Source organism: Mastacembelus armatus, chromosome 15 (genome assembly GCF_900324485.2).
Source record: "Mastacembelus armatus chromosome 15, fMasArm1.2, whole genome shotgun sequence".
Classification (NCBI taxonomy): Eukaryota; Metazoa; Chordata; class Actinopteri; order Synbranchiformes; family Mastacembelidae; genus Mastacembelus; species Mastacembelus armatus.
Window position 1 is genome coordinate 14,923,478 of NC_046647.1, and position 23,031 is coordinate 14,946,508.

Genomic DNA, 23,031 nt, shown 5'->3' on the forward strand with positions numbered 1-23,031 from the left:
GCTCGGGGGAGGAGGGATCAAACAACTCAGTGTTGAAGTACAGAGAAAGACGGGGAAAAAAAAAAAGAGATCCCCACCACCCATTCTCTGCTTCCTCCTCCAGCACTCCTCCCATCCCTTCATCTCACTGATTATGAGTGTATGTCAAAGGAAGGGAGGAGTAATGCCAGAACAAGAGGAAACATCCAAATCTCATACAGGCGTGAAATGCATCAATTCACTCACTCGGTACGACGCACAAACCTTGATTGAGTCTCACACACGGAGGCCGTATTGTTTGATTGCTGAAAGGCATACACAGACCATACACAAACAGTACAGGAACAGGGCACATACTTGGATAACACACTCTGTGCAAACATGGGAAGAGACCTTTCTCTTTTGTCACACACATGCAATCCTACAGGGAGGCAGAAATAACAGACACTAGCCCTGTCTTTGCTTACCCACAGAACTCTTGTCTGCTCTGTCTTTCTCATTTACTCACGTCTCTGTGATGGTACAATGTACGTTATAAAGACACTTGCTGTTTGCCGTTTGCACTCATTCACCATGAGCTTTTAAACAATAGCCAACTTAGGTTGCAACACTGAGACTCAGGAAGTGAAAACACAAGGGGAAAATACGAGAAGACACAACAGTCAAGTCTTTAACAAAGAAAGTTAAAGCCTTCCAACAAAAAAAGAAAAAAATGTTGCAGACAGTTGAAAGATTATATACAGTAATTCACCCTGCCTCTCTCTTTGTCAGTTAAAGGTGTAACCTCTCCTGCTCTCTAAAGAAGAGATTACAGAAGAAGTGGCCTTGAAGCCTCTAACCTTGAATGCTTTGCTTGGCTGGGAAAAGTGAAAGGAGTGTCACACACGGTGTACTACTTCTGCAGAGATAATGGCAAGCTGTCGAGGATTTTCTAAGCACTCTAATTTTCTCTCTTCGCAGCTAGATCAAACAGGACTATCTGTGCCTATCCTTAACAGAGACCCACACCAAAGCAACAACACTGGCTCACACAGATTAGTAATCTTTCAGAACTTGGTGGGAACCTGAAACACTGAAACCAGAATATCTTCTTCCACAAGACTTGTTGGCATTCCAAGTTGCTGTTTGTTCCTCCTCTTTTCACATTTTGGAAAACAAAATGAAAAACATTTATCAAACTGAATCCATTCGTCATGCACCACAGTTGCTTAATGAGCATTTCCCTTGGTAAAACATGGGAGCTGTTATAACTGACTTGAAATGAGAAATGAGGTAAGTGGGTTAACTCAGAGAATAAATCTAAACCTAAAGAGTTGTAACATGGAGTGCAAATCAGTGTTGCAGGATATGTTTCACTAGTTGGTGAGTCTAAGTAGTTTTTAACTTCAAATTGCAGAACCAATAACTAGTATTGTGCTTGAGGTAATTTGATGCCCATTTCTACTACTCCAGTCACGTCATGCCATTTAATGCAACCACAGGTGGGCAAAATCTAGTGTCTTCATGTGCCGGTCCCAAGTCTGGGTAAATGCAGAGGGTTGTGTCAGGAAGAGCATCCGATGTAAAATTTCAGCCAAATCATACATGCGAATCACAAACACGACTTTCATACCGGATCGGTCGCGGCCCGGGTTAACAACGACCGCCTGTCTTGCTATTGACCTACAGGGTGCCAGTGGAAATTGGACTACTGTTGGTTGAAGAAGGAGAGGAGGAAGGTGTGTTCGTGGGCAAAGAGAGAAGAGGAAGGGCAGGAGTGTAGGACTTAGAGTAGGGACTTTGAATCTAGGGGACTTTGTCAGGGAAAACTAGAGTTGGCTGATATGATGGAGAGAAGAAAGGGGATATCTTGTGTGTTCAGGAGACCAGGTGGAAAGGTAGCAAGGACTATAGATTAGGAGAAGGGTTCAAGCTGTTTTATCATGGTGTGGATGGAAAGAGGAATGGAGTTATCCTAAAGGAGAATTTTGCTAGGAGTGTTCTGGAGGTGAAGAGAGTGTCAGATAGGGTGATGAGGCTGAAGCTGGAAGTTTAAGGTGTAATGTTGAATGTTGTCAGTGGTTATGCCCCACAGGTAGGATGTGAGTTAGGAGGAGGAGAAATTCTGGAGGGAGACGGATGAGGTGATTCAGGGTATACCTAGTGGTGGCAGTAGGGTTTTTGACTGGGCTACTTAACAAGATCTTGGAGAGTGAGAGGATGTCTGAGAAATGGAGGAGAAGTGGTGCCCATTTTTAAGAACAAGGGAGATGAGCAGAGTTGTGGAAACTACAGAGGAATAAAGCTGATGAGTCACACAATGAAGTTATGGGAAAGTGTAGTGGAGGCTAGGCTGAGGTCAGAAGTGAGCATTTGTGAGCAGCAGTGTGGTTTCATGCCAAGAAAGAGTACAACAGATGCAATATTTGCTTTGAGAATGCTGATGGAGAAGTACAGAGAAGGCCAGAAGGAGCTGCATTGTGTCTTTGTAGATTTGGAAAAAGCGTTTGACAGGGTGCTGAGAGAAGAGCTGTGGTTTTGTATGAGGAAGTCTGGAGTGGCAGAGAAGTATGTTCGAGTGGTGCAGGACATGTATGAGAGCTGAAAGACAGTGGTGAGGTGTGCTGTAGGGGTGACAGAGGAGTTCAAGGTGGAGGTTGGACTGCACCAAGGATCGGTTTTGAGCCCCTTCTTGCTTGCTGTGGTGATGGACAGGCTGACAGATGAGGTTAGACAGGAATCTCCATAGACCATGATGTTTGCAGATGACATTGTCATCTGTAGTGAGAGCAGGTGGAGGAAGTCTAGAGATGTGGAGGTTTGCTCTGGAATGGAGAGGAATGGAGGTCAGCCGCAGTAAAACAGAGTACATGTGTGTAAATGAGAGGGACTCAAGTAGAACGGTGAGGTTACAGGGAGTAGAGGTGAATAAAGTGGAGGATTTTAAGTACCTAGGGTCGACAGTCCAGCGCAACGGAGAGTGGAAAAGAAGTGAAGAGATGTGTGTAAGCAGGTTGGAACGGGTGGAGGAAAGTGTCAGGTGTGATGTGTGACAAAAGAATGTCAGCAAGAATAAAAGGAAAGGTGGACAAGACAGTGTTGAGACCAGCAATGTTGTCTGGTTTAGAGACAGTGGCTCTGAGATAAAGACAGGAGGCAGAGCTGGAGGTAGCAGAGCTGAAGATGTTGAGGTTCTCTCTGGGAGTGACGAGGATGGATAGGATCAGGAATGAGGACATCAGAGGGACAGCTCATGTTAGATGTTTTGGAGAAAAAGCCAGGGAAGCCAGATTGAGATGGTTTGGACATGTTCAGAGGAGGGACAGTGAATACATTGGTAAAAGGATGCTGAGGTTAGAGCTGCCAGGAAGGAGGCCTAGAGGAAGACCAAAGAGGAGGTTCTTGGATGTAGTGAAGGAGGACATGAGGATAGTTGGTGTGGGTGAGGAGGATACAGAGGATAGGGTTAAATGGAGGCAGATGATTCGCTGTGGCGACCCCTGAAGGGGGCAGCTGAAAGGAAAAGAAGAAGAAGACTGCCAGTTCATTTTAGATATCATTTTAAAAATGTTCTATATGCTTCTCTTATTAATTGTGATGTTCTTTTGTATACATATATATATATACACATATAAATGCATTTACCTGGAAAAGTATATAATTAAAGTCATCAAAGTCGACATTTGCATTAAAGAGCAAATCCAGAGAGTTTCGAAAGGATGTGGGAGCCATTCAACGACTGCCTGACAAGTGATCCCAAAGAGGATTCTACAATATAGGAACTCTGTACAAAATAATGGTATAAACATGGTGTGGACAATGAATTAAAAAGCTAGATTAAATGCTAGACTTAACTGGAAAGATAACAGTTTAATTTTAAAGCATCAACTGAAGCCTATATTGTGGTTTCTACAATTGCATAAACCCACACAGTCAAGTGTGTTCTACCTGTTTTGTTGATCAGCCAGATCAACCAGTTTATCCAACCTAATTAGCATTTTCATGTGTTGTCTGCCCAGCAGCTAATGTCTGCAGTGATAACATCAGTGCCTGCTGCCTACTCGCCTGCCATGTTTACAGATTTGCGACCAGGGCAGGCACCTTTCCTGTGTGCACCCACAGGACCCAGCTGGAAGGTAGGAGAGTAGATCAGATAGATGTCAACATATTATCCTCACAACACAGCTGTTGTCCATAGCTTCCCTGCTGCAAGTTCCTTTCAAGTCATGTAAACAGTAGCTTTTGAGAAAGCCTTAGTATTAACATAAACTGTAACAATATATGTTATGGAAATATGTCTTTTAGTCCTTTTTCAAGGAAACAAAAACTATTAGATGTCTCTAAGCTCCTCTGATTAGCAGAAGAACCACAAACTATGTAATTTATTTATATGCTAGTGTGTCATGCTACAAGAAGGGTCATAGCTTTACATATGTTGACTGTATATCTGCAAGTCTAAAATACCATTAGGTCTTTATACTCACCATCCTGCACCAATTTTCTTGGTTTTTATCATTCACCTCAACATATAGTTGAAAGTTGTTCAAGTTTTATTATTGTCTATCCAGCCAGGAGCCGTTTAATGGCACACACACAAACTGACACACACACACTCTTATTTGTATCCATCAAAATGTTCTTATTCATTTACATGGATCACAAAACCTCTGGTGTCTAGATTTAACCCATGGCCACAAAAGCTTCAGCTTATTCCAATAAAAATGCATGTAAACTGAATGACGTTAAACTGAATGATAGATCTGTTTTTGGACATGGTCCCTGACTAATCGCTGATTTGAGTTGGATGACAGCTCAAGTGTCCCAACTCAAACTTTGTCTGCTTTGGTCACTTACATCACAAGCTGGAGCTGGAAAACAAACATCAATGATTTGAACCGACAGGGCAGCGTCCTCTATGGACTTGACGCCAGATTATAAATCAAGGCTTTTATACAGAACAGTGATACAGATCTGTTTACTTCGCTTTTGCTTTATGCAGGGATTAAGGCTATTTAAATTGCTACATACAAATACAAGCCATTGTATAAATGCAATAGGTATTTATTTTTTTTCAGACAGACACCCCAACAGCTCTGTTGATTTGTTTTATGTTTTCCCACAGGCTCTGTTCATTATTTTCTTCACATATGGCAGCATATTTTTCTTGTACACTGCCGATATTTAGTCTTCATGAGAAGCAGTCACTCTGGTTTCAGACCAGGAGGAAGGTGCTTCAGGCAACACTAGTCAATCCAGATGTGACTGGTGTGATGGATGGATGTGGACCAGCTGCTGCAACAACATGTCTATTTCAGTCCTCCATTGTTTGGCACTCAGTCATCACTGTGTATGGAGCAAGTCAACAGCCAGTCTCCTGTGTGTGCTACCCTTTTGCTCACAAAAGAAAAAGGATTCATAGAAAAAAAAGGGGCATGTGTTTCCTCTCTCTCAGCACGTGTCCTACCACTGAGTAAAACTGCCCTTCTGCCACTTTCCTCTCTCTCATATTCTATAATACGCATATGCAGCACTCATAGAATGGGAAATGTTTGGGCAGCATGGCAACACATTTCCAAAATGGAATAAATGCTTGGCAGCATGTGTGTTGTCAAATAGTCTGTGGTCCTGTGGCACTCGTTTTTCTTGTAATAGGAGAGCACTTAATGGGGCTAGCTGCGTCAGTCCTTTGAGAAACACTTGATTTGAATGAGTTCCTGTGAATACTGCGAAGCACATCAACACCAAACAATGTTACCATCTGCTACCCATAAACAGAGCAAGATTTACGAGTTTGTAAAGTGAAGTCTGGTTTGTCTAGGGTTTATCGCAGTCAGGTTTTTGTGTACCGTTCAAGTGATGCCTATCAGCTGCCCATCATTATCTCACTGTCTTATCTTAACTGACAGTTGCAAAGTGAGGATTGCTCTTAGTACAATAATTTCTGCTGTTGATGTGGATCTCTCCTCTCAAACAAGTGTTTATGGCTCTTTGATTAAGTCTACTGTCCCAGTTACTGATTGCTCAGAGAGACAAAAGAGATGATTAGATTTCACTCCATTTTCTCACATGAACTCTTATGGTTTTTGGATTGTTTATGAGACTGTAAAGTCAGTTGAAAACTGAGATTTCAACTTAATATAGAATGTCATGTGTAATTCAGCAAAAATAATGTGAGCTGATTCTCCATCAAAGCATTTAGGGAACATAGTGGCTTTAACAGATTGGGCGGGGGCAGGCCTGTACTACAGGTATTTGCAGGTGCTCATGGGTGGCTGGCATGTAATCAATCCAGTCATTACTGCATATCATGAAGATGTGGAGGTGGAGGGGAGAGCACAGCATTCATGGGAGCTGTAGTGACAAAGTGTTGGATTGCACTTGGTCACCTTTGAGTGGAGAACGAGTCAATCAGTGACATGTGAAACCTCTGGCCATCTGTCTAACTACGATAGGCATCTGCTAACACACGTACACATGTAGACCCAGATAACTGCAGCTGTCCTGGACAAACTAAAACCACCTAATGTAGCTTCATCAAACTGTTGTTATTCATTACTTTTCTTTTGTTTGTGTTTTGAGTTTCTTGACTCTTCTTAAGCCGACTTACAGTACATACGATGTCTTGTCTCCAATTGTTGTCCTTGTTCTATTTTTGAGTAGGCTACTCACCTCTAATATCCACGTGTTTTCTGGAACAACCCTGAAACACAAATACACACACATGTTCAACCAGGGATGAGGCTTAGAGTTCTCAAAAGTATCAGAATGCCATAAACACAGAGAAATCTCAGATGTTAAGATTCAAGCATGTTTCCTACTGTAAAGTTCTCAAAGGGTAATTCAAAGGATTTTGCTGACAATGTAAAACACAGCTTTCTTTGAAAATGCAGCCAGTGTTTTCTCACGTGTAATCGAGGCGAGGCAGTCCAGGGCGCTGTAAATTTGTGTAACATGGCCTTTCCTGTCTCCCTCTCTCCAATGTCTGCGTTTGCCAGCCATAACTACAATGCTCCCTATTTATAGCGTTTTTTACTTCAGATATTAACTCTCTCCCCCGCTTAGCCTGCCACTTCCTGACAGAAAGGAAATGTGTGTGTCTGTTTGTGTGTGTGGTTAAGTGACCTTTGGGAGGAGCGAGAAACCAGACTACTGTTGATAGCAACGGGATTTTGTGGTTCCAGCCTTTTGTGTCAAGTTAAAGGAGTGAGGTGTGAACACACATCTGAGCCTTTCACCAGCTTGAGTCTGTATTTGTTTTCCATCCTCTAGATTTCAGCCATCTGCATTCTTTTTATCAACTTGTCCCTATTCTTGCAGCATCTAGAGACAGGGAGGCAAACACTCATGCACAGGGAAGAAAAAAGAATCCATTATCTTACGCAGTTTTTCAGGTGAGGTGACAGGTTTTCTGTGTATATGAGCATATCACACTGTATCCATTTCAGGGCCTTCTAATGAGTTTGTGTGTTGTACACATTTGGGTGTGTGTTTGTGTAAGCCAACACCTCAGGGTTCAGATGTTGGAGTTCACCTTCCTTCAAGGCTATGATCGAAGGAAAAGCTGCAACTGGCTGGAACATCCTGTTTTGGACATAAACACTGTTATGCAGCCAGGGCTTTCCCCTCTGTGTTGGAAAAACAATCTGTCCTATGGTTTATTTCAGCCATGAGCCTCTCCAGCAGCCAATAATACCGACAACAAATGGCTTTAACACGGTTTAAAGAAAGAGACTCCTATAGAAGTACAGTCAGCTTTATAAAAGTAATAGGTGCTGTGAGTTTGTTTCTGTAACTTGGACAGACATTAGGGGAACATGATAGGAAATCCCCAGGAGGAACAAACTTTCCTGGCCAACGTGTCTGTCCATCTGTCTGCCTTACAGGTCCCGGGACATTTTGTATTGACATCACCTCCTCTGGTCACTATTGAGTTACTGGTATTTCATGTCAGTCTTCCAGCCATTTTGTTTGGGACTGCTGAGCAGCATAAGGGCATTGCACAGATGTTTACCTAATTTGATGTATTCATCAAGAGCTGCAAATAGCTCAGGTAGCCACAGTGAAAATAAAATAGCAATTCAGTTTGCTCCAAAAACAAAGGACACCAAAAAAGGCCCTATGAATTATCAAAACAACGATGAATGAATGAGTGAGCGTCAATACAATGGTTCTCAAACGTGAAGCAGGAAGTGAGTGGGGGGGGGGGGGGGGTGAGTACAACAACAGTATCTGGAAACTGTGTGTCTAATTCCCACTTTTGATTTGTCATCCACAGTAATCTTACTGAAAGTGCAGTGAAAGTGAAAACTGGACTTATTAAGTTAACCCAGACATCTGAGAGCAGGCTGTACATTTATTTCCTGTGCGTTCTGTTAGAAGAACATATTCTTGCTCCTTAAACAGCTCATAAAAAACAAGTTACTTAGAAAAATATACATTGATATTAGAACTGAAAACTTTAGATTCAGTGTTTAATTCAAATATACAATTTGCATATTAAAAAAAAAAAAAAAAAAAAACAGTCAGAAAAGGTGGCTTCAATTGAGGCTAGTTTCTTGAGAATCGGGAGATGAAGCATCCAAAAGAAGGCACTGTCATTTTCTGAACTCAAAAAGCTTATTGAGTAGCCTACATTCAGCAAAACGATTTTCATTTGTGCACAAAAGGTGAAGGTTCTTCCTCCTATTGTTTATCTCTCCCTGTTTCAACCCCACTTTCTCTGAAAAACAACCTTGAGCAAATTAAAGGTGAGCCCAGCTACTGCTACAGTACTACAAACCTAGGGTTAGCTGAATTTGGAAAGGTCATCAGGTTGAAAAGACAATGGGGACTGGGAAGTTTTCTTAAGACTAACCCTCACTTTCCCACTCCTGAGTTAAGCCAAATACCCGAGGGAAAAAACAAAACAAAACAAAAAGCTAAGCTCACTGCTTTTTAATAAACTGTACGAATGTTCAAGGCAAATGTGTCATTAACAACATACTTAATCTTGCATCATCTTTATCACTTTCCTTGCCTCGTCAAGCGTGTAGCCCTCTTCAAAATTGACAAATACAAAAAAAAAAAAAAAAAAAAAAAAAATATCTTCAGATCTCCTTAATATCCATCTTTTGGTTCAGCATCAATATCCAAAAACCTTATACAACAGTCCAGACACAGTCTCCTATAAAATGTTCAGTTTCTTTCAATCTGGTCAAGATCCAGCTCACCTCCCAGCTGGAAAATGTCTCTCTGTGTCCCGCAGTCACCCTTCCAGAGGGTGCGTTTATCACCCATGATCCCTACTGGAGACCCAGGCCGTGAGTCCACACTGCAGGCAGAGTCGCTATCAAGCTCTTCATAGGATGAATCCTGTGCCTCGTCATCTCGTGATTCCAGTCCCGGCTCGGACACAGTGGTGAAGTCGGAATCTGGTCGATCGGAGGTCTCAGACGAGGCCAGGGGCAGGCTAGATTGGCAGCTGTCAGTGGCTGAGAAACCAGGGCAGCTCAAGCTCTGAAAGGTCTGGAGTTTCTGAATAGAAGAGACAAAGAACAAAAAAAAAAGGTGGTTTGTACCTTAGTTCATGTTTACATTATGGCTTCACTCTAATCATGCTATACAAGCAGAAAGATTTCTGAGGGGGAATTTGAGCTAAGGGTTTTTCCAAAATGCCTCCCTGAGATTGGATTTCAGTTTGGGCAGCAAAAGCTTTCACTGACAGCATGCAAACATGTAAACACACAAGCACCCAAGTATACAAGCCATGGAACCATCGAATAATACACAGAGAAGTCTAAACTCTAAACCTGGGTCGTTTGAGAAAACACATAACACACTGGGATGAGTTGCAAACCACAAATGTATTTGATTTCAAACTGCTCTTGGTCTATTTATCACAGTGGAAGCCACTATGATACATATGCACACAGCATGACTGGGAACCCAACCCCATATAATGGAGAACATTTCTTCTTTAATCCATTGCTATTCACAGCTGTTATGATGTTTTGTAGTTCTGTACTCCAGAGGAGAACGTGTGTGCAGCTACATATGTTTCTGTTCTCAAAATGTGACCTTAACTAGATTAAATTCACTGAGAAGTTGTCTCCTCGGTTACATCCATGCTCTGTTTCTGTCCCGAATTCATCCCTGCAACAAAGAAAGGAGCCATGTAGTGCAGCGAAGGGGTTAATGATCTCTGGAGTGCCCTAGCAGCAGATGTTTGAGGCTCTGAGGTGAATAGAGATGAGGTTTTCTCTATAGAGCCCTGGCTTACATGATAGACACCTCTAATGTTCCCTAGCATGTGTTAGGGCATTGCTTTTCCTGTTACAATGAGCTGGGAGTCTCCCTTTCCTAAGTCTCACATTAGCAGGCTCCCTTTTTTTTCCCCTGGCATGATTCTAAGAGAAAACTATAATGCAGGATTCAGACTGTCTGAGGTAAAAGTTTACTCGCTTTTGGGGGATTCAATTTTACATGTAAGCTGCTCAAACAGAGGAAAACTTCAGCTGCAAACACTTGAGGTGATCATGTGAGGAGTAGGAACACTTTGCTGTAGTTACCCGATTGGAGTGGAAAAGGGGATTTCTGAGCCCATGCTCTCTCTGTTCAACCCCCTGTATTACCCCACTACTAATTACCACAGCAGAGGGGAAGACGAAAGGAAGAGAAAAAGGAGGGGGCAGAGGCAGTTTCTCCACAATATGCTTTCTATAAAATCTACTGAGGCTGACCGGGATTTGGGTGGGTGTGGTGGGAGGCTGGGGCAGCAGGGTTAGATTTCTGCTGTGTACCCGTCTTTGCCTGTGTGCTTTTTCCTTTCTTTCGCTTGAGAATACCCCCACCCAGATGGAATAAACAAACTATATTACAGTCTTACCACACATCTCACATAACCCAATGCAATACCCAGGAGGGTGGTTTTCTTGATCTAATCACTTACAGACTACAGACAAAAAATTAACACTTTAAAGTTGCAGTCAACTTCCAGAAGAGTTAGGGGGTTGGCAACAAACATTGAAGAGAATGGCCCAAACTGAAGCAAGACAGGCTGCAATGATGACTTTTAGTTATTAGTATCAAGCCCAAAAAAAAAAAAAAACAAAAAAAAAAACCACTCAATACAACATTTTCCAGAATTCAAAATCTGAGAAGCACCTCCATAACTGTTTTCACATAGTTAGTAGTCCTACTCATCACAAGTAATCTGAACTAAATGGTGGAGCGCTCAGCTGTGGGAGACAAACTGTGGACAGAGGAGTCATGATGTCACCTGTTTTAATAAAGAGAAAAAAACAACAATATAGTCTGACACTAATGAATGTTGCCTTCCACATCATGTGGCTTTGGTCTTACATTACATGCAGTATGTGCATTTATCAGGTTTAATAAACACAAACACCAAAAATCAGGTTATAATGAAATTAACTGTAACATGGGATTGAAAAGCAGCTACTGTGGGAGAAGCTCAAGCACAGGGCAAGAGGTTAGGCAAATATGCTCCTCATAATTAGAGCAGACAACAAACAGCACCTTGCTAAATACTATGACAAAGGTACTGCTGTGCTGACTAAAAACAAAGACACAACTAAGCACATATATACAGAGAAGTGTATACAAAAACAACAAAACATGCAGGTGCTTCACTGGGCACTCCATACAGAGATTCAAAATATGAGAATATTTTATTGGGTTAGCTCCCTGCTGAAATGAGGTCAGAAAAACAGAACAGAAAAACATGCAGCAACACACTGCTCTAAGGAAGGCAGGCAAACAGACCTCCAACAGCAAACAGCAGTAAAACAAAAGAGAGGGCAGAGGTGCAAGCAAAGACAGGATAGCTTAACTCATTCTTGTCATCCAGACTACATACTTCCACACGTTCGTATAATAATCTTTGTTGATGTGTGGGTGTGAATATCTTTGCTTTGGTCTGCATGTTTTGTTATTCACTGTACCACTGAGGGAATGTGGGGCAGATACATGGGAAGGCCTGAAGTAAAATGACAAAAAAATAGCAAAAGAGCAAGAAAGAGATTGAAGAAGAAGATAGTGTGTGATTGTACACTGATGTTTGGTGATGCTTTACAGTGTACCTTTGAGACAAGTCACAACATATCATTATACATGGCACACACACATTCAAGACGCCTACCTAGGTGTTCTCACAAGACTGCGGGGCTTGACACTCAGCTATGATCACCATGTCTGCCATCCCAGGAATGGAGTCAGATGGAGAGAGGAGGGGAAGAGCAGAGCAGCTCAAACTTGGGCCAGCAAGAAGATATTAATAGACAGGAGTGAGGAGTTTGTCTGCCAACTTCCCTGCAGGAATAATACCCCCTTTCTTCACCCTGCTATTTCTCTCCTGAATGCACAGACACCCACATATGCAATTTCAAACACTTCTACAATACCCACTGCTAACTCAGCTATGGCAAATGTAGCCTGTCATTTTCCTTAATAATGTAAAAGGAGTACCAACTGGGACTACAAAGACAACACAGAAATAAAACTATTTGAAGAAAATGCACCAGGATGGCCTCACACAAGCCCATTTCCTCAAAAGCAAAGTGTGAGCTGCTTCAACAATCATTCAGCAGGTAACCTAGAATCAAGAGATGACATTCCCAGTCTGACAGCCCAGTATACTGACAGTACAGGGGAAAAACAATAAACAAGATCGAAGGGCATCCAGGTATTTAAAAACAAAGCACTGGACAAGAGGGAGCTGATACAGGAATCACAGGGATGATATTCAAAGCATTTTGTGGGTGGCTGCATGTAAATCCCTACAGTGGTTGAGCTATAGCTGATTAGCATGACATGCATCCCTAAAATTCACACCTGCCTTCATTGACGTGATTGAGGAATCTAGAGGCCAAATTACACCATGCTCCACTAACAGCACACAGTGGGGACCACATGTTGACCCTCACAACCCTCAACCCTGCTGAACCTACAGCAAACCTAATAACTTTTTGCATTCATTGTTCAGTGAATTAAAAAGAACACATTCTTGGCAATTACAAACTTTGCCCTAAATCTGCACTACTGCATCTTTATCTGGACTTTAGACTGGTATTACTCTCCCACACACCTGTAAAATGGAGTATGTATGGTGGCATGTGTGTGTAGGTATGTCTAAAAGTATAACTCTTAATTGCCGCCTTAAGGCAGGATTGAGCGGAATACCTTTGCAGCCTGAGAGTGCTGCATTATTACCCACTCTCGGGCAGCGGTGTGAGAAAGTGTGTGTATCTGAAATCAAACTACGCCCAAAAAACAGCTGTAAAGTAAAACAGTCAAGTGCTGGGATTCTAACATTTTAAAATGCAGGTACAAATCCCTGCTGCAAGTTACAGTGTCAAATTCCTCTAAGAGCCAATGAAATCGCATGTGTTTGTAGCCTTGATAGTAACACTTATGTTCTGCCCTTACTCAAACACACACAGGTTGTAACCAGCTCCACGTTTCCACATTATCGCTTCCATTTCTAGACAGTTTGCCAGATACAAGCTCTCCCTTTCCCTTGCTCAGACAGAGACAAACCACAACATTAGCCTATGAAACTTCAATCAGTGCTGCTAGCAGTTCTGGGTTATTTAATATAGAGTACAACTGCTTGTTTAGGTCCCTGGGCTCACTAGATGCACCTTTGGAACTGTACTGGTTATTGAAAGTTAAAACTTGAGTTGTATAGGAAGAGAAAGAGAAGTGAAAGAGTAAAGTGTTCTGAATAATACCATATGTGCTCACTTACTGGTTACTTACCACACTCAGGGCATGCAAGAGAGGGCATGTAAATATGCAAGTCACTTCAAAAACAACAAAAAATGAACTGAAAACAACTGAGGTGAGAAATGATGTTTCTGCCTGGGCAGATACTATTTCCACAATCATCTGTAGAGATCTGGTCTTGCATTTAAGCATTGTAACAACCAGAGGTAATGTAAAACCAACCTCAAGTGTGTGTTGCTGTATCAGTACGTACATGTGTGACCATTGTGCTTGATTTTCCCTTATTAGAAGTTGGCATGACTAAAGGAAACATCTTTGCTAGGCTCCATTACTAAAGCCTTGTTGATCCAACCCTGGTCCTCAGGGTGACTGGCTGGCAACACAAATCTTTGGGAAAAGGAAGGGAGGGTACAGCAATAAATTGATGGGACTTTCTAATAAGAGCACAGGAAAGGCACAGTATTTCCGTGACAGGAGGCTTGACGAAGAAAGATTTTTAGCATATCCTTTGAATGATGTAAGTTCAGGACAGTAAGGGTATAGAGAACATGGCCCAGAATTCGAATCGTGAGTCACATCACATTGTGTCTGAGTACAGGTCAGTTGGGGGTGCCATAGCTTCTATGTAGTGCATTCAAGTGAATAATGAAGCAGGATATAATACAATAATCAAATCAAGATTTTTCTGCACTCTAAAAACATCAGAGCACTGCCAAGCATCAAAACACCACGTCATTAAAATACCTCTACATCTCTATTTTGGGTCTTGGTATCATTTATAGTGTCTGGCTGCTTCCTCTGGCCTTACATGAGAACACAAAAGCTACCCAGGGTTCTGTGCATCCAAATATCTCCACTATCAATCGCCTTAGACAGTAGACAGCGTGTACAGTGAATGAAAGAATTACAAGGTAGGAGCTGCAGAAAGTACCCAAATGGATGGTGAGAGGTCCAAGCTATGGATGGGCTGTTTACCCAACATAGTAAATGAAATGATAAACCGGAGCCAGGCTTGCTAGAGCGTGGCGCCAGGCGGCGTGACCGAACATGAGGAATGCTACTTTAGAAGCACCACTCCCTGGAAGGGGGGAGGCCTGAGATCACTTAGCCCTAAAGTCTCGGACTGACGACCCAGAAAACTTAATTCGGCTTGATTTAATCCAGTGCCTGATCCGACACAGGGAGAAACAAGCCCAGTTATGTTTAAGGATCTCTTGAATGTCACATTGATCTAAGAACAAACAGGTATTTATCTGGTAAGTGCATTGCAGCCAGAATTTAATATTTAAGGACATTTTACAACATTAAAGTAAGATTCAAAACTGATGGTGAACTATGTTTAATCAGTGAAAAAACATGATCCTATACTCTCTGAATTCACTAATAACTTATAATAACACGCTTTTACATAAATGTGAGTGCTTGTCTGTGCATGACAATCTGTGTTCAACTTTGCCAGCTAACCTGAGTCATCTTTGCCAGGTCCAAGGAGGGCCGCTGTTCCTGGGCATCTTCAGGTCTCCTACGCTTCATACCAATCTTTTTGTCGTTTAGCACACAGGGCTGGGACCTGCTCCGAGACAGACACCTCGTGCCTCTGGCTCTCTGACCAGCTCGCCTCCCCAACTCTGGGGTGGAGTCTGGAGAGCTGGCCTCCAATGCCTCTTCCCTTTGGAACTCTGGTAGGCTGATCTGCTCATGGGAGAGGGAGAGAGGCCTGAGCAAGTGGGGATGATGTGAGGAAGGAGAGGTAGGGGAGACTGGAGAGGCAGTGAATTGAGGGCAGCGAGGCAGTCGCTGGTTGAAAAATGGCAGGTCCAGGGCTCCATCTGAAGGAATGCTGGAGCGTGAGGGCAAACTGAAGCTGGAGCTACGCTGCATGGGAGGAAAATTACTAGTGGAGAACCCTCCTCCTGCTCTGACACTTCCTCCACTGTGGCACCTTCGTTTCTCCACCGTTGTCCACACTCGGGAGCCTTGGGGCCTCCAGGATGAGCGGAACCCACTGAACTCATCGGAGAATGACAGGGAACGACACTGACGTTTGCTTGGAGGTGCTGTAGGAGCTTGACTGGCAGCTGTACTGGTGTAGTGTGAGGTGGTGGATGTGGGGTGGGAGTAGGGGCTGGTCACACTGCCATCACAGAGACTGAGATCTCTTATCAGACTGGTGATTGTCTTGGTGCTCCCAGGCTCAGGCATCACATCCCACAGGCTCTCCAGGCTGGCGCCAGACTGGCAGTGAGACCTCTGCTGAATGACACAGGTTCGCCCCAGGTCCAACCACCTATCTGCCTCTGCAATATTGAAAACATATATTCTCACTCTCATTGACCTTCATTGTAACCCTCATAAAAGTCTATCTATGCAACAGCTAATAATAAACAAAACTTGCCTTAAGGTCAATTACAGCATGATTATTTCTAGATTAAAGAAAGCCAACCACATGTGAAAGTATGTACCAAGCCCAAGGCAAGAGGGAATGGCTGCTGTAGGGCCAAGTTGTTTGGAACAAAATAGGAGATTACTGTGTGGTAAGTGTACATGGAAATATTTAACCAAGACTAAAAATAATGTATGCCAAAGTAAATTTAAGGTAGTTAATACTGCTAAGCACAAAAATCTGAGTTTTTGGTGCATAAACTAATAAAACGTGTCAGTCATTTGTCTTAAAATAAGTTCAAGTTTAGAGGAAATGACACTGCAGCTGCTATTAAACCAGTGCTATTCATGTGTAAATGAGAGCTGAAAAAAGCAGCAAAATGAAAAGATAGTTAGTAATGATCTTTCAGCATAGTGGCTTTATTATTTATATATTTTAAGATATCGACTTTTTGTAAGTCTGTAGAAGTTAGCTAAATTCTTCATATATAACAGCAATCTATCATATGATATTCTGTACAGTTTAGTGGCCAAAAATATGACTCAACAAGACATTGTGCTACATTATGTGACTATTTTTCACAGAAACAGAGGCCATGAAGAGAAACCTCAGTTGTAAGTGCGAATGGTACCATTCTTTCAGCATGAGCAAGTTTCTGCCACCATTGTGTCTCTACTGGTAAACAAAAAACAAAAATTGAATATAATGGAAATTCTAGATAGCCAGTGAAATCTGACTCTAAATACATGCCAGTCCACCAAATGTTTTTGAGCTATCCAGCAGATAAAGAACCAGAAGAAGCCACATTCCTGACCATTGAAAACCTGCACCTGCAAGAATGCTGATTCCAAAAACATTACGATAGGAATCAGCCAGTGAAACTGTTGGCAAGTCACTCCCATTGGTCAAGTCATTACCAGGACAAGCTTTGGAAAGCAGAAAGTCTTGCCAGCTGTCTCACCACCCACACAAAAGAGTCTATCACACAGCTGTGGGAGATAATACATCTACATTAAAGTGCCATAGTGGCTTGAGCTACTAAGCTACAGTAAGTGGTTAAGTCTTGAATCTTTTGAAGCTTTTGACAAAAAGGGCCCCTTACTGATCCAAATTCCATCCTTTTGAGATGCTTGTCTCTAATTCTAGCATGCTCTCTCAGACTGGTGGACGGAAATCATTGTTTTGGGTGGACAAACAATGTACGGGGGCTACAGTGGTGACCTGACAGGAATGTTAGGAAAACAACTCGACAAAGGGAGAAAGGGATAAACTTCAAAGGCCCCACCCTTTTGAAAGCAAGAAACAAAAGTGCTGGTTGTGCTAGTAAGACATCCTAGACAATGTTCATGTCAACAGTAACAGTGGAAATAGTCAGCCACACTCCTGCCTGTGATGTCACTATACCCCCTACTCAAAAAAAACAAAAAACAAACAAAAAAAAACAATAGTAAGTGATAGTTAGGGCTTGTATTTACAGTAGCACATCTTTTAACACACAGGGTAATTACTGCAACACAAAACAGAGCCAAAGGGAAATTGTTGACATAGGCAACACCATATTCAATTACAGTTCACTCCCATGAGGGTGATGTGCAATGTTGTGTGGAGGCAGGTGCACCCTCATCATGAGAGGGGGTTGAATGACAGATGGAGAAAGGGAGAAGTGAGAGACCGAGTGTGACAGAGGGAATAAACAATGAAACGGTTCCTGTAGGGGGCTGCTGAACTTGAAGGTCCAACTTATCAAGGGGTTATATGGGCAGTCCATTATGCTATTACAATTATGTTATGGGAATGATGTTAAAACAAAAATGCCACAATCAGTTTACTGTAAGGACCTTAAGTGAATGCAGAGGAAAGAAAGATGAATATTCTTATTGCCAGAAAGAGGAAGTAAAGAAGGCAAGACAAACAGAAAGACTTCAGTGCAGATAACTCACCCACGGTTCCACAAGTGAAGAGGGTGGTCCCTCTGCTCATGGTATGGAGCTCACGCTGTGAGGGATAGGCAAACAGAGGGCCGACAGTCAGGGAGACAGAAAACAAACCAAAAAGTCTGAAACAATCATCCAAATGTTTGCCCTCAATGTACAATTAAATAAAATTGTCAATATCAGTTTGTTACAGTTGATTCTGTTACTGTTGATCTGGATCATACTAGTGGAAAGTAAAATAAATATATATATATATATATATATATATATATATATTCAAGCGCAATTCAAATATACCTGAATTTTTAATATTACATTTACTTGATGTTGATATAGATATTTTGCAGTTTTAAAGAACAGTTCTGAGCACATAACATAACTACACTAGGTCAGATATAAAACATAATACAGCTGGCTCACAATATACTTTAAGTTTTAAAATGATAACTAGGTGATGATTTCACCCTCTACAACATTCACACTATAACCGTTCTATACTCTAGTTTTGATTGGGAGCAATGAATACTGAAGGAACATAAAACACTTTTGTCTTCACATGCCTAAGTCTAATCAGACACCTATTCCTTTCATTTCTAACAGCAGGGTGGTGGCTGCATGCACAAAGGACAAGAGGAAAATGGCACAATACATTGCTTTGACTCACATCGAAGATATTTCTAACAAAAAAAAAAAAAAAAAAAGTTTTCTGACATACAAGGAACAGAACCCAAAACAAAGACTAATATGTCGCCAATTAAATTAAACACTTAGTATATGCTAACATCAGGCCTTTCGTGTGGTTCACTGACATGTGCAAAGATACAGCACGTAAAAGAGTAACTCATCTGTGGAAGCGCTTTTACATATTGACTAATCTACAGTTACGTTCACAGCCAAGATTTAAAATAGTGTTGAAGAGATGCCAAGACCTAATAAGCCTCTCAAGGTCAAAAAAGATAAATGTTAGGAGAATAAAATAAACTCATCTGCAAAACTTCAGCCCAATGGTCTCAAGACATCTTAATGTTAATGTGCATAAAAGAATTCATCTGAACCTGAATGTAAGATTTTATAGACACAACAGGAAGAGAACATTTTGATCAGATAAATTGTACATAACTGTTGTGATATCTAAGTAGGGTACAGGGTAAGTAGTACATATTAAAGTTAAAAAAGGAAAGAGATCTTAGAAACGTGCAGCATATGATGCTTCTCATATCATTAGAACTTTCTTGTTGCATCATGCAGGACAAGAGGTTAAATTATGTGTTAAAGCACCTCTGACAATGTTGGAAACAGTCCAACATGTTTCATCAGTTTCATCCGGGTTAAGCTTGTAATGTTGGGAGCACCACGTGCTTCAAGAACAGAGTCAGTGTCACTGAACTCTATTGGAGGGATGAACCCCATTCTTATAAAAGATATGATCTCATTTGGTGTTTTGTTGGATGGTGATGAAGATCGCCATCAGTCCAAAATCTCCCATACTGGTTAAACTGTGTTACCAAATACAATATGAGTCAATGACCCCCTCTTGCCGCTCATGGAAGCATCTGATTCGATTCCTGGCTTCACTAGTCCACATGTTGAGGCGTCCTTGGGGAAGATGCTGGACCCCAAGTTGCCCCTAGTGTGCAGTGTGTGTGAATGGGCAAAATAGGGTAAAAGCGCTTTTGAGTGCACTTGATTGTAGAAGAGTGCTATACAAGTATAAGACCATTTACTATGATTACTCATGTTATACAGTGAGTATATCTGACTACATATGTGGAAGGCAAGGCACTAACTTCCCTCAATCACCAACCAAGTCATTTTGATGACTATTGCCCAACATATTAAAGACTGTCTAGATCCTTAACTGCAAAAATAGCTAACAACCGGCTTGCTTTGAACAACACTCAGAAGGTTAGGTTTCACTCACCAGCCGTCTCTCGATGTTCTTGGACCTTACATCATTGACACCCTTCTTCTTTTCCAGTGTTTTTGAGAAAATGATCACCATTGTAGTACGCAGCTCTGCTCCAGTCTGTTCAGATGCAGAATAAGGCTACAGGCAGCCATCTTAGACATGGGTGGAGGGCACATAATGCATTTGGGTGAAACGGATAACCGTTCGGTGGCTTCCCATCTGAAGAGTAGCCTCAAGTTCTGATGGTGGTGGTGGAGGTAGGTCTCTCTCACACCAGTCCCTGAGTTGATAAAAAGAGATAAGGGAAAAGTACAAATATCCATTGGTATCAACATTTTCTTCTAAGGTTTATGTTTTCTCAGACAGAACATCACAACTTCATCACAACAGCCAGAGGTACAGAAAATACAGATGACAGAGGCTTAACCCCTCACTTTCAGTTTTTAAATTAATACTTTTACACATTTTTATAAATCTACTAAAGGAACTATTTAATAATAATCTGACCAAAGCACTATTATTTGACATCATTATTCCAGTATTCCTGTGTTCATACGTGTAGTTTGCAGCACACCTTAGGGTCTGGTACTGGTTTGGTTTATTGTTACTCCACTTGGATATTTGAGTGTCACAGTCTGTGCAGTGACTAGCACATTTTTCATTTAAGCATAGTCATACACAACAGAACAAATGGGAATCTTGACTTGCTTTAATGGAAAGCAGGGTTTAGCTAATCTGGGAAAAGACACCACTCACATCACATGACCACAGATGTGGTTAGAAAACATGAAAGCCTTGTCATGCTTTTTCCACTCAGTTTTTCCTGATACTTTTTAATGCATGGGAATGATAGGGGGTAAATGATGGGCAGGTTCAATTATGCTTATTTATCTTATGGGGCAAGTAGCGAGTAGGAGGAGTAGTTGCAATGACCTTGGCCTTGAACCTCTCTCCATCATTAGCCAACCACCAAACACACTGACAGCATCCAATTAGAGAGTACCAGCATGGTTCAGATCCCCCAGTTAACTGTTGGCTAATGACAGCTTTCTGCTGTGGAGCAACACATGAGGCTAATGGATATTTCAGGCCTACTATGTTATTCTGCCTGTGTAACATGTGGTTTCATGTTATGTAAGGGTTCTTAAACTTGTATAACATGCTTTAGAGAAAACAATGCAAATGTGCAGTAAAATGGACACATGATAAAAGATGGGGAGGGTGTTCCCACAAAGATTTGATAAATCAATTTTATACCAGTATAGCCATGTCTTCTTCCATAACTATGTCACCACTATCCTTTCCCTCTTCTTCAGCCCCATGACTACATGAAGACCATAAATGTTTCATGTAGGCCTGCATCAAACCAACTGCTAGCATATGACTCCCATTATCTCCATTTATCCAAGAGAGTCAGTGGAGCACAACTGGGCCTCCTCAGGCAAGAGGGCCTGGTACTGGTGGTGAGACCCAGTAGAGAAGGGAATGTTGTTCTTGATCAGTTTTACAGATTACTTTACAGATTAAGGCTGACACTGAGTAATGGGTGCGGCACTGTAACAGTTTGTATGTGTGTCTGTGTGTGTGTGTGTGTGTGTGTGTTAGAGTGAGACTTAAAGGAAGTTGGAGATCATGATGGTCATTTGTAAAGGTTGTTAACTAACTGAAGTGTGATGTGTTTTACCTAGGCTGAATAAGCACCTCAAAAGTGACAATGAGAATGTGTAAATGTGTCTGTACGTGCATGTCTGTTTATGCTAACCTGCACTTGTGTGCATGTGTAGTGACTGGCAAGTGAGGTCATGGGAGAGGGCAAATTGAGTGCGAATTCAACCCTGGAGCCATGCTTACTTAATGAACCGACTCCTCATGATGGGGAAACAAGAGCTGAATGAAGAGAGAACTATAGAGCACTTGTGAAACCCTCTACTGATCAGATCCAAGTTTTATTGCTTAATTTCAGTTTCCTTGTTGAAAACATCTCTGTTTGAAAAACCTTTGACTTGCTGTCATACTACAGAAAATCTAAGAAGAGTTTAGTTAGCAGCACACCTCAGCTACAGGTTTGATGGGCGAGAATCAGGTTTACATCGTTCACTGAAAATCCTACCATGATAGCATCTTAAGGTTCAGCCAATAAGAAAAAAGGAGGTTGTCTTAATTATTTAAAGTTGTACACAGTAATTTCAATAAGGCACCTCAGCTATCATGACCCTGCAACTGGGTGTGATGCATTTTTCTTCAGATTGGGTTACTTCCAAAAAATTGACACTTGCAGGAGAGCCACTGCTTTTTCCAATTTGAAAATTAGCAGTAAAGACTAGCGACAGATCAACAATTAGTGAACAGGAGTAGGACAGGCTCATGTAGTCATAGTCACTTACTTATTGTACAAGGCCTTCCCCAAGCAAATTTCCAGTGGGCCTTGCAGCTGTCATACCACATTTAATTAGAACTGAAGTGAAGGAAAGCTTTGTCACTAAATGGAAACTATGGTAGTGTCTGGGCTTATAAAACACTTTAGGTTCATGTAACTAAATTTGACCTCTATAGTGGGCTAAATCCTAATGGTAATTCTAGTCAGATTTGTGTGCACTAGGGTGCAGACAGCAGCTCTTGGCTCACAATAGCCAATGACTCAGGAGGGCACTAGAAAGGGCAGCTAAGATAATATGGCTCTTTGCCCAGGCTGTGATTTGTACAGGCAGATGAATAGAAGCCTATTTGGGGCCCCTGAAAATTCTGTGACGGGGTGTTTGGTGTCCATCACCAATTGGCTCTGGTTACTGCATACTTGTTGTGGAGTGCGTCTGGTGTCAAGACTTTGATCGGTGGCTACAGCTGAGAGAAACCAACTCATTTCACAATTACAAAATAGTACCAAACCAGCAAAATATTACTGGGGTCTTACAAGTAAAAAAAAAAAAATGTGTGCACATCAGATTCATACTTTGAAATGTTTAAATGTTAGCAATAAACTAAAATTTCATTCAGTAGTTTTCTCTAATCAGGCTGTATTGTATATATGTATTGGTACAAAAGCTGGATGTTGAGATCTCTTTCATAGTAGATGAAACAGATGTGAGAAAAACATTGAAAAAAAACTATTTTGCAGGTTTTTT

At 41.6% G+C, this 23,031-nt stretch overlaps 1 protein-coding gene across 4 annotated transcripts in view; it reads right to left on the reverse strand.

The window, feature by feature from the left end:
• The window catches only part of LOC113131602 (protein FAM53B-like), a 36,444-nt gene that overhangs the window by 7,233 nt on the left and 6,180 nt on the right, over positions 1-23,031 (reverse strand). Inside the window, exons 2-7 of one of the 4 annotated variants that reach the window (XM_026309051.1) lie at positions 19,922-20,189; positions 18,007-18,061; positions 15,148-15,980; positions 9,168-9,471; positions 6,628-6,658; positions 4,154-5,681 (exon numbers count right to left, since the gene is read on the reverse strand). In XM_026309051.1, coding sequence (XP_026164836.1) covers positions 6,630-6,658; positions 9,168-9,471; positions 15,148-15,980; positions 18,007-18,061; positions 19,922-20,002 — 1,302 coding nt within the window. In that variant the 5' untranslated portion in view covers positions 20,003-20,189 and the 3' untranslated portion in view covers positions 4,154-5,681; positions 6,628-6,629. Of the gene's footprint in view, positions 1-4,148; positions 6,659-8,291; positions 9,472-15,147; positions 15,981-18,006; positions 18,062-19,921; positions 20,190-23,031 lie in introns of those variants that run through there. The other 3 variants (XM_026309052.1, XM_026309050.2, XM_026309049.1) reach the window with 3 other exon arrangements.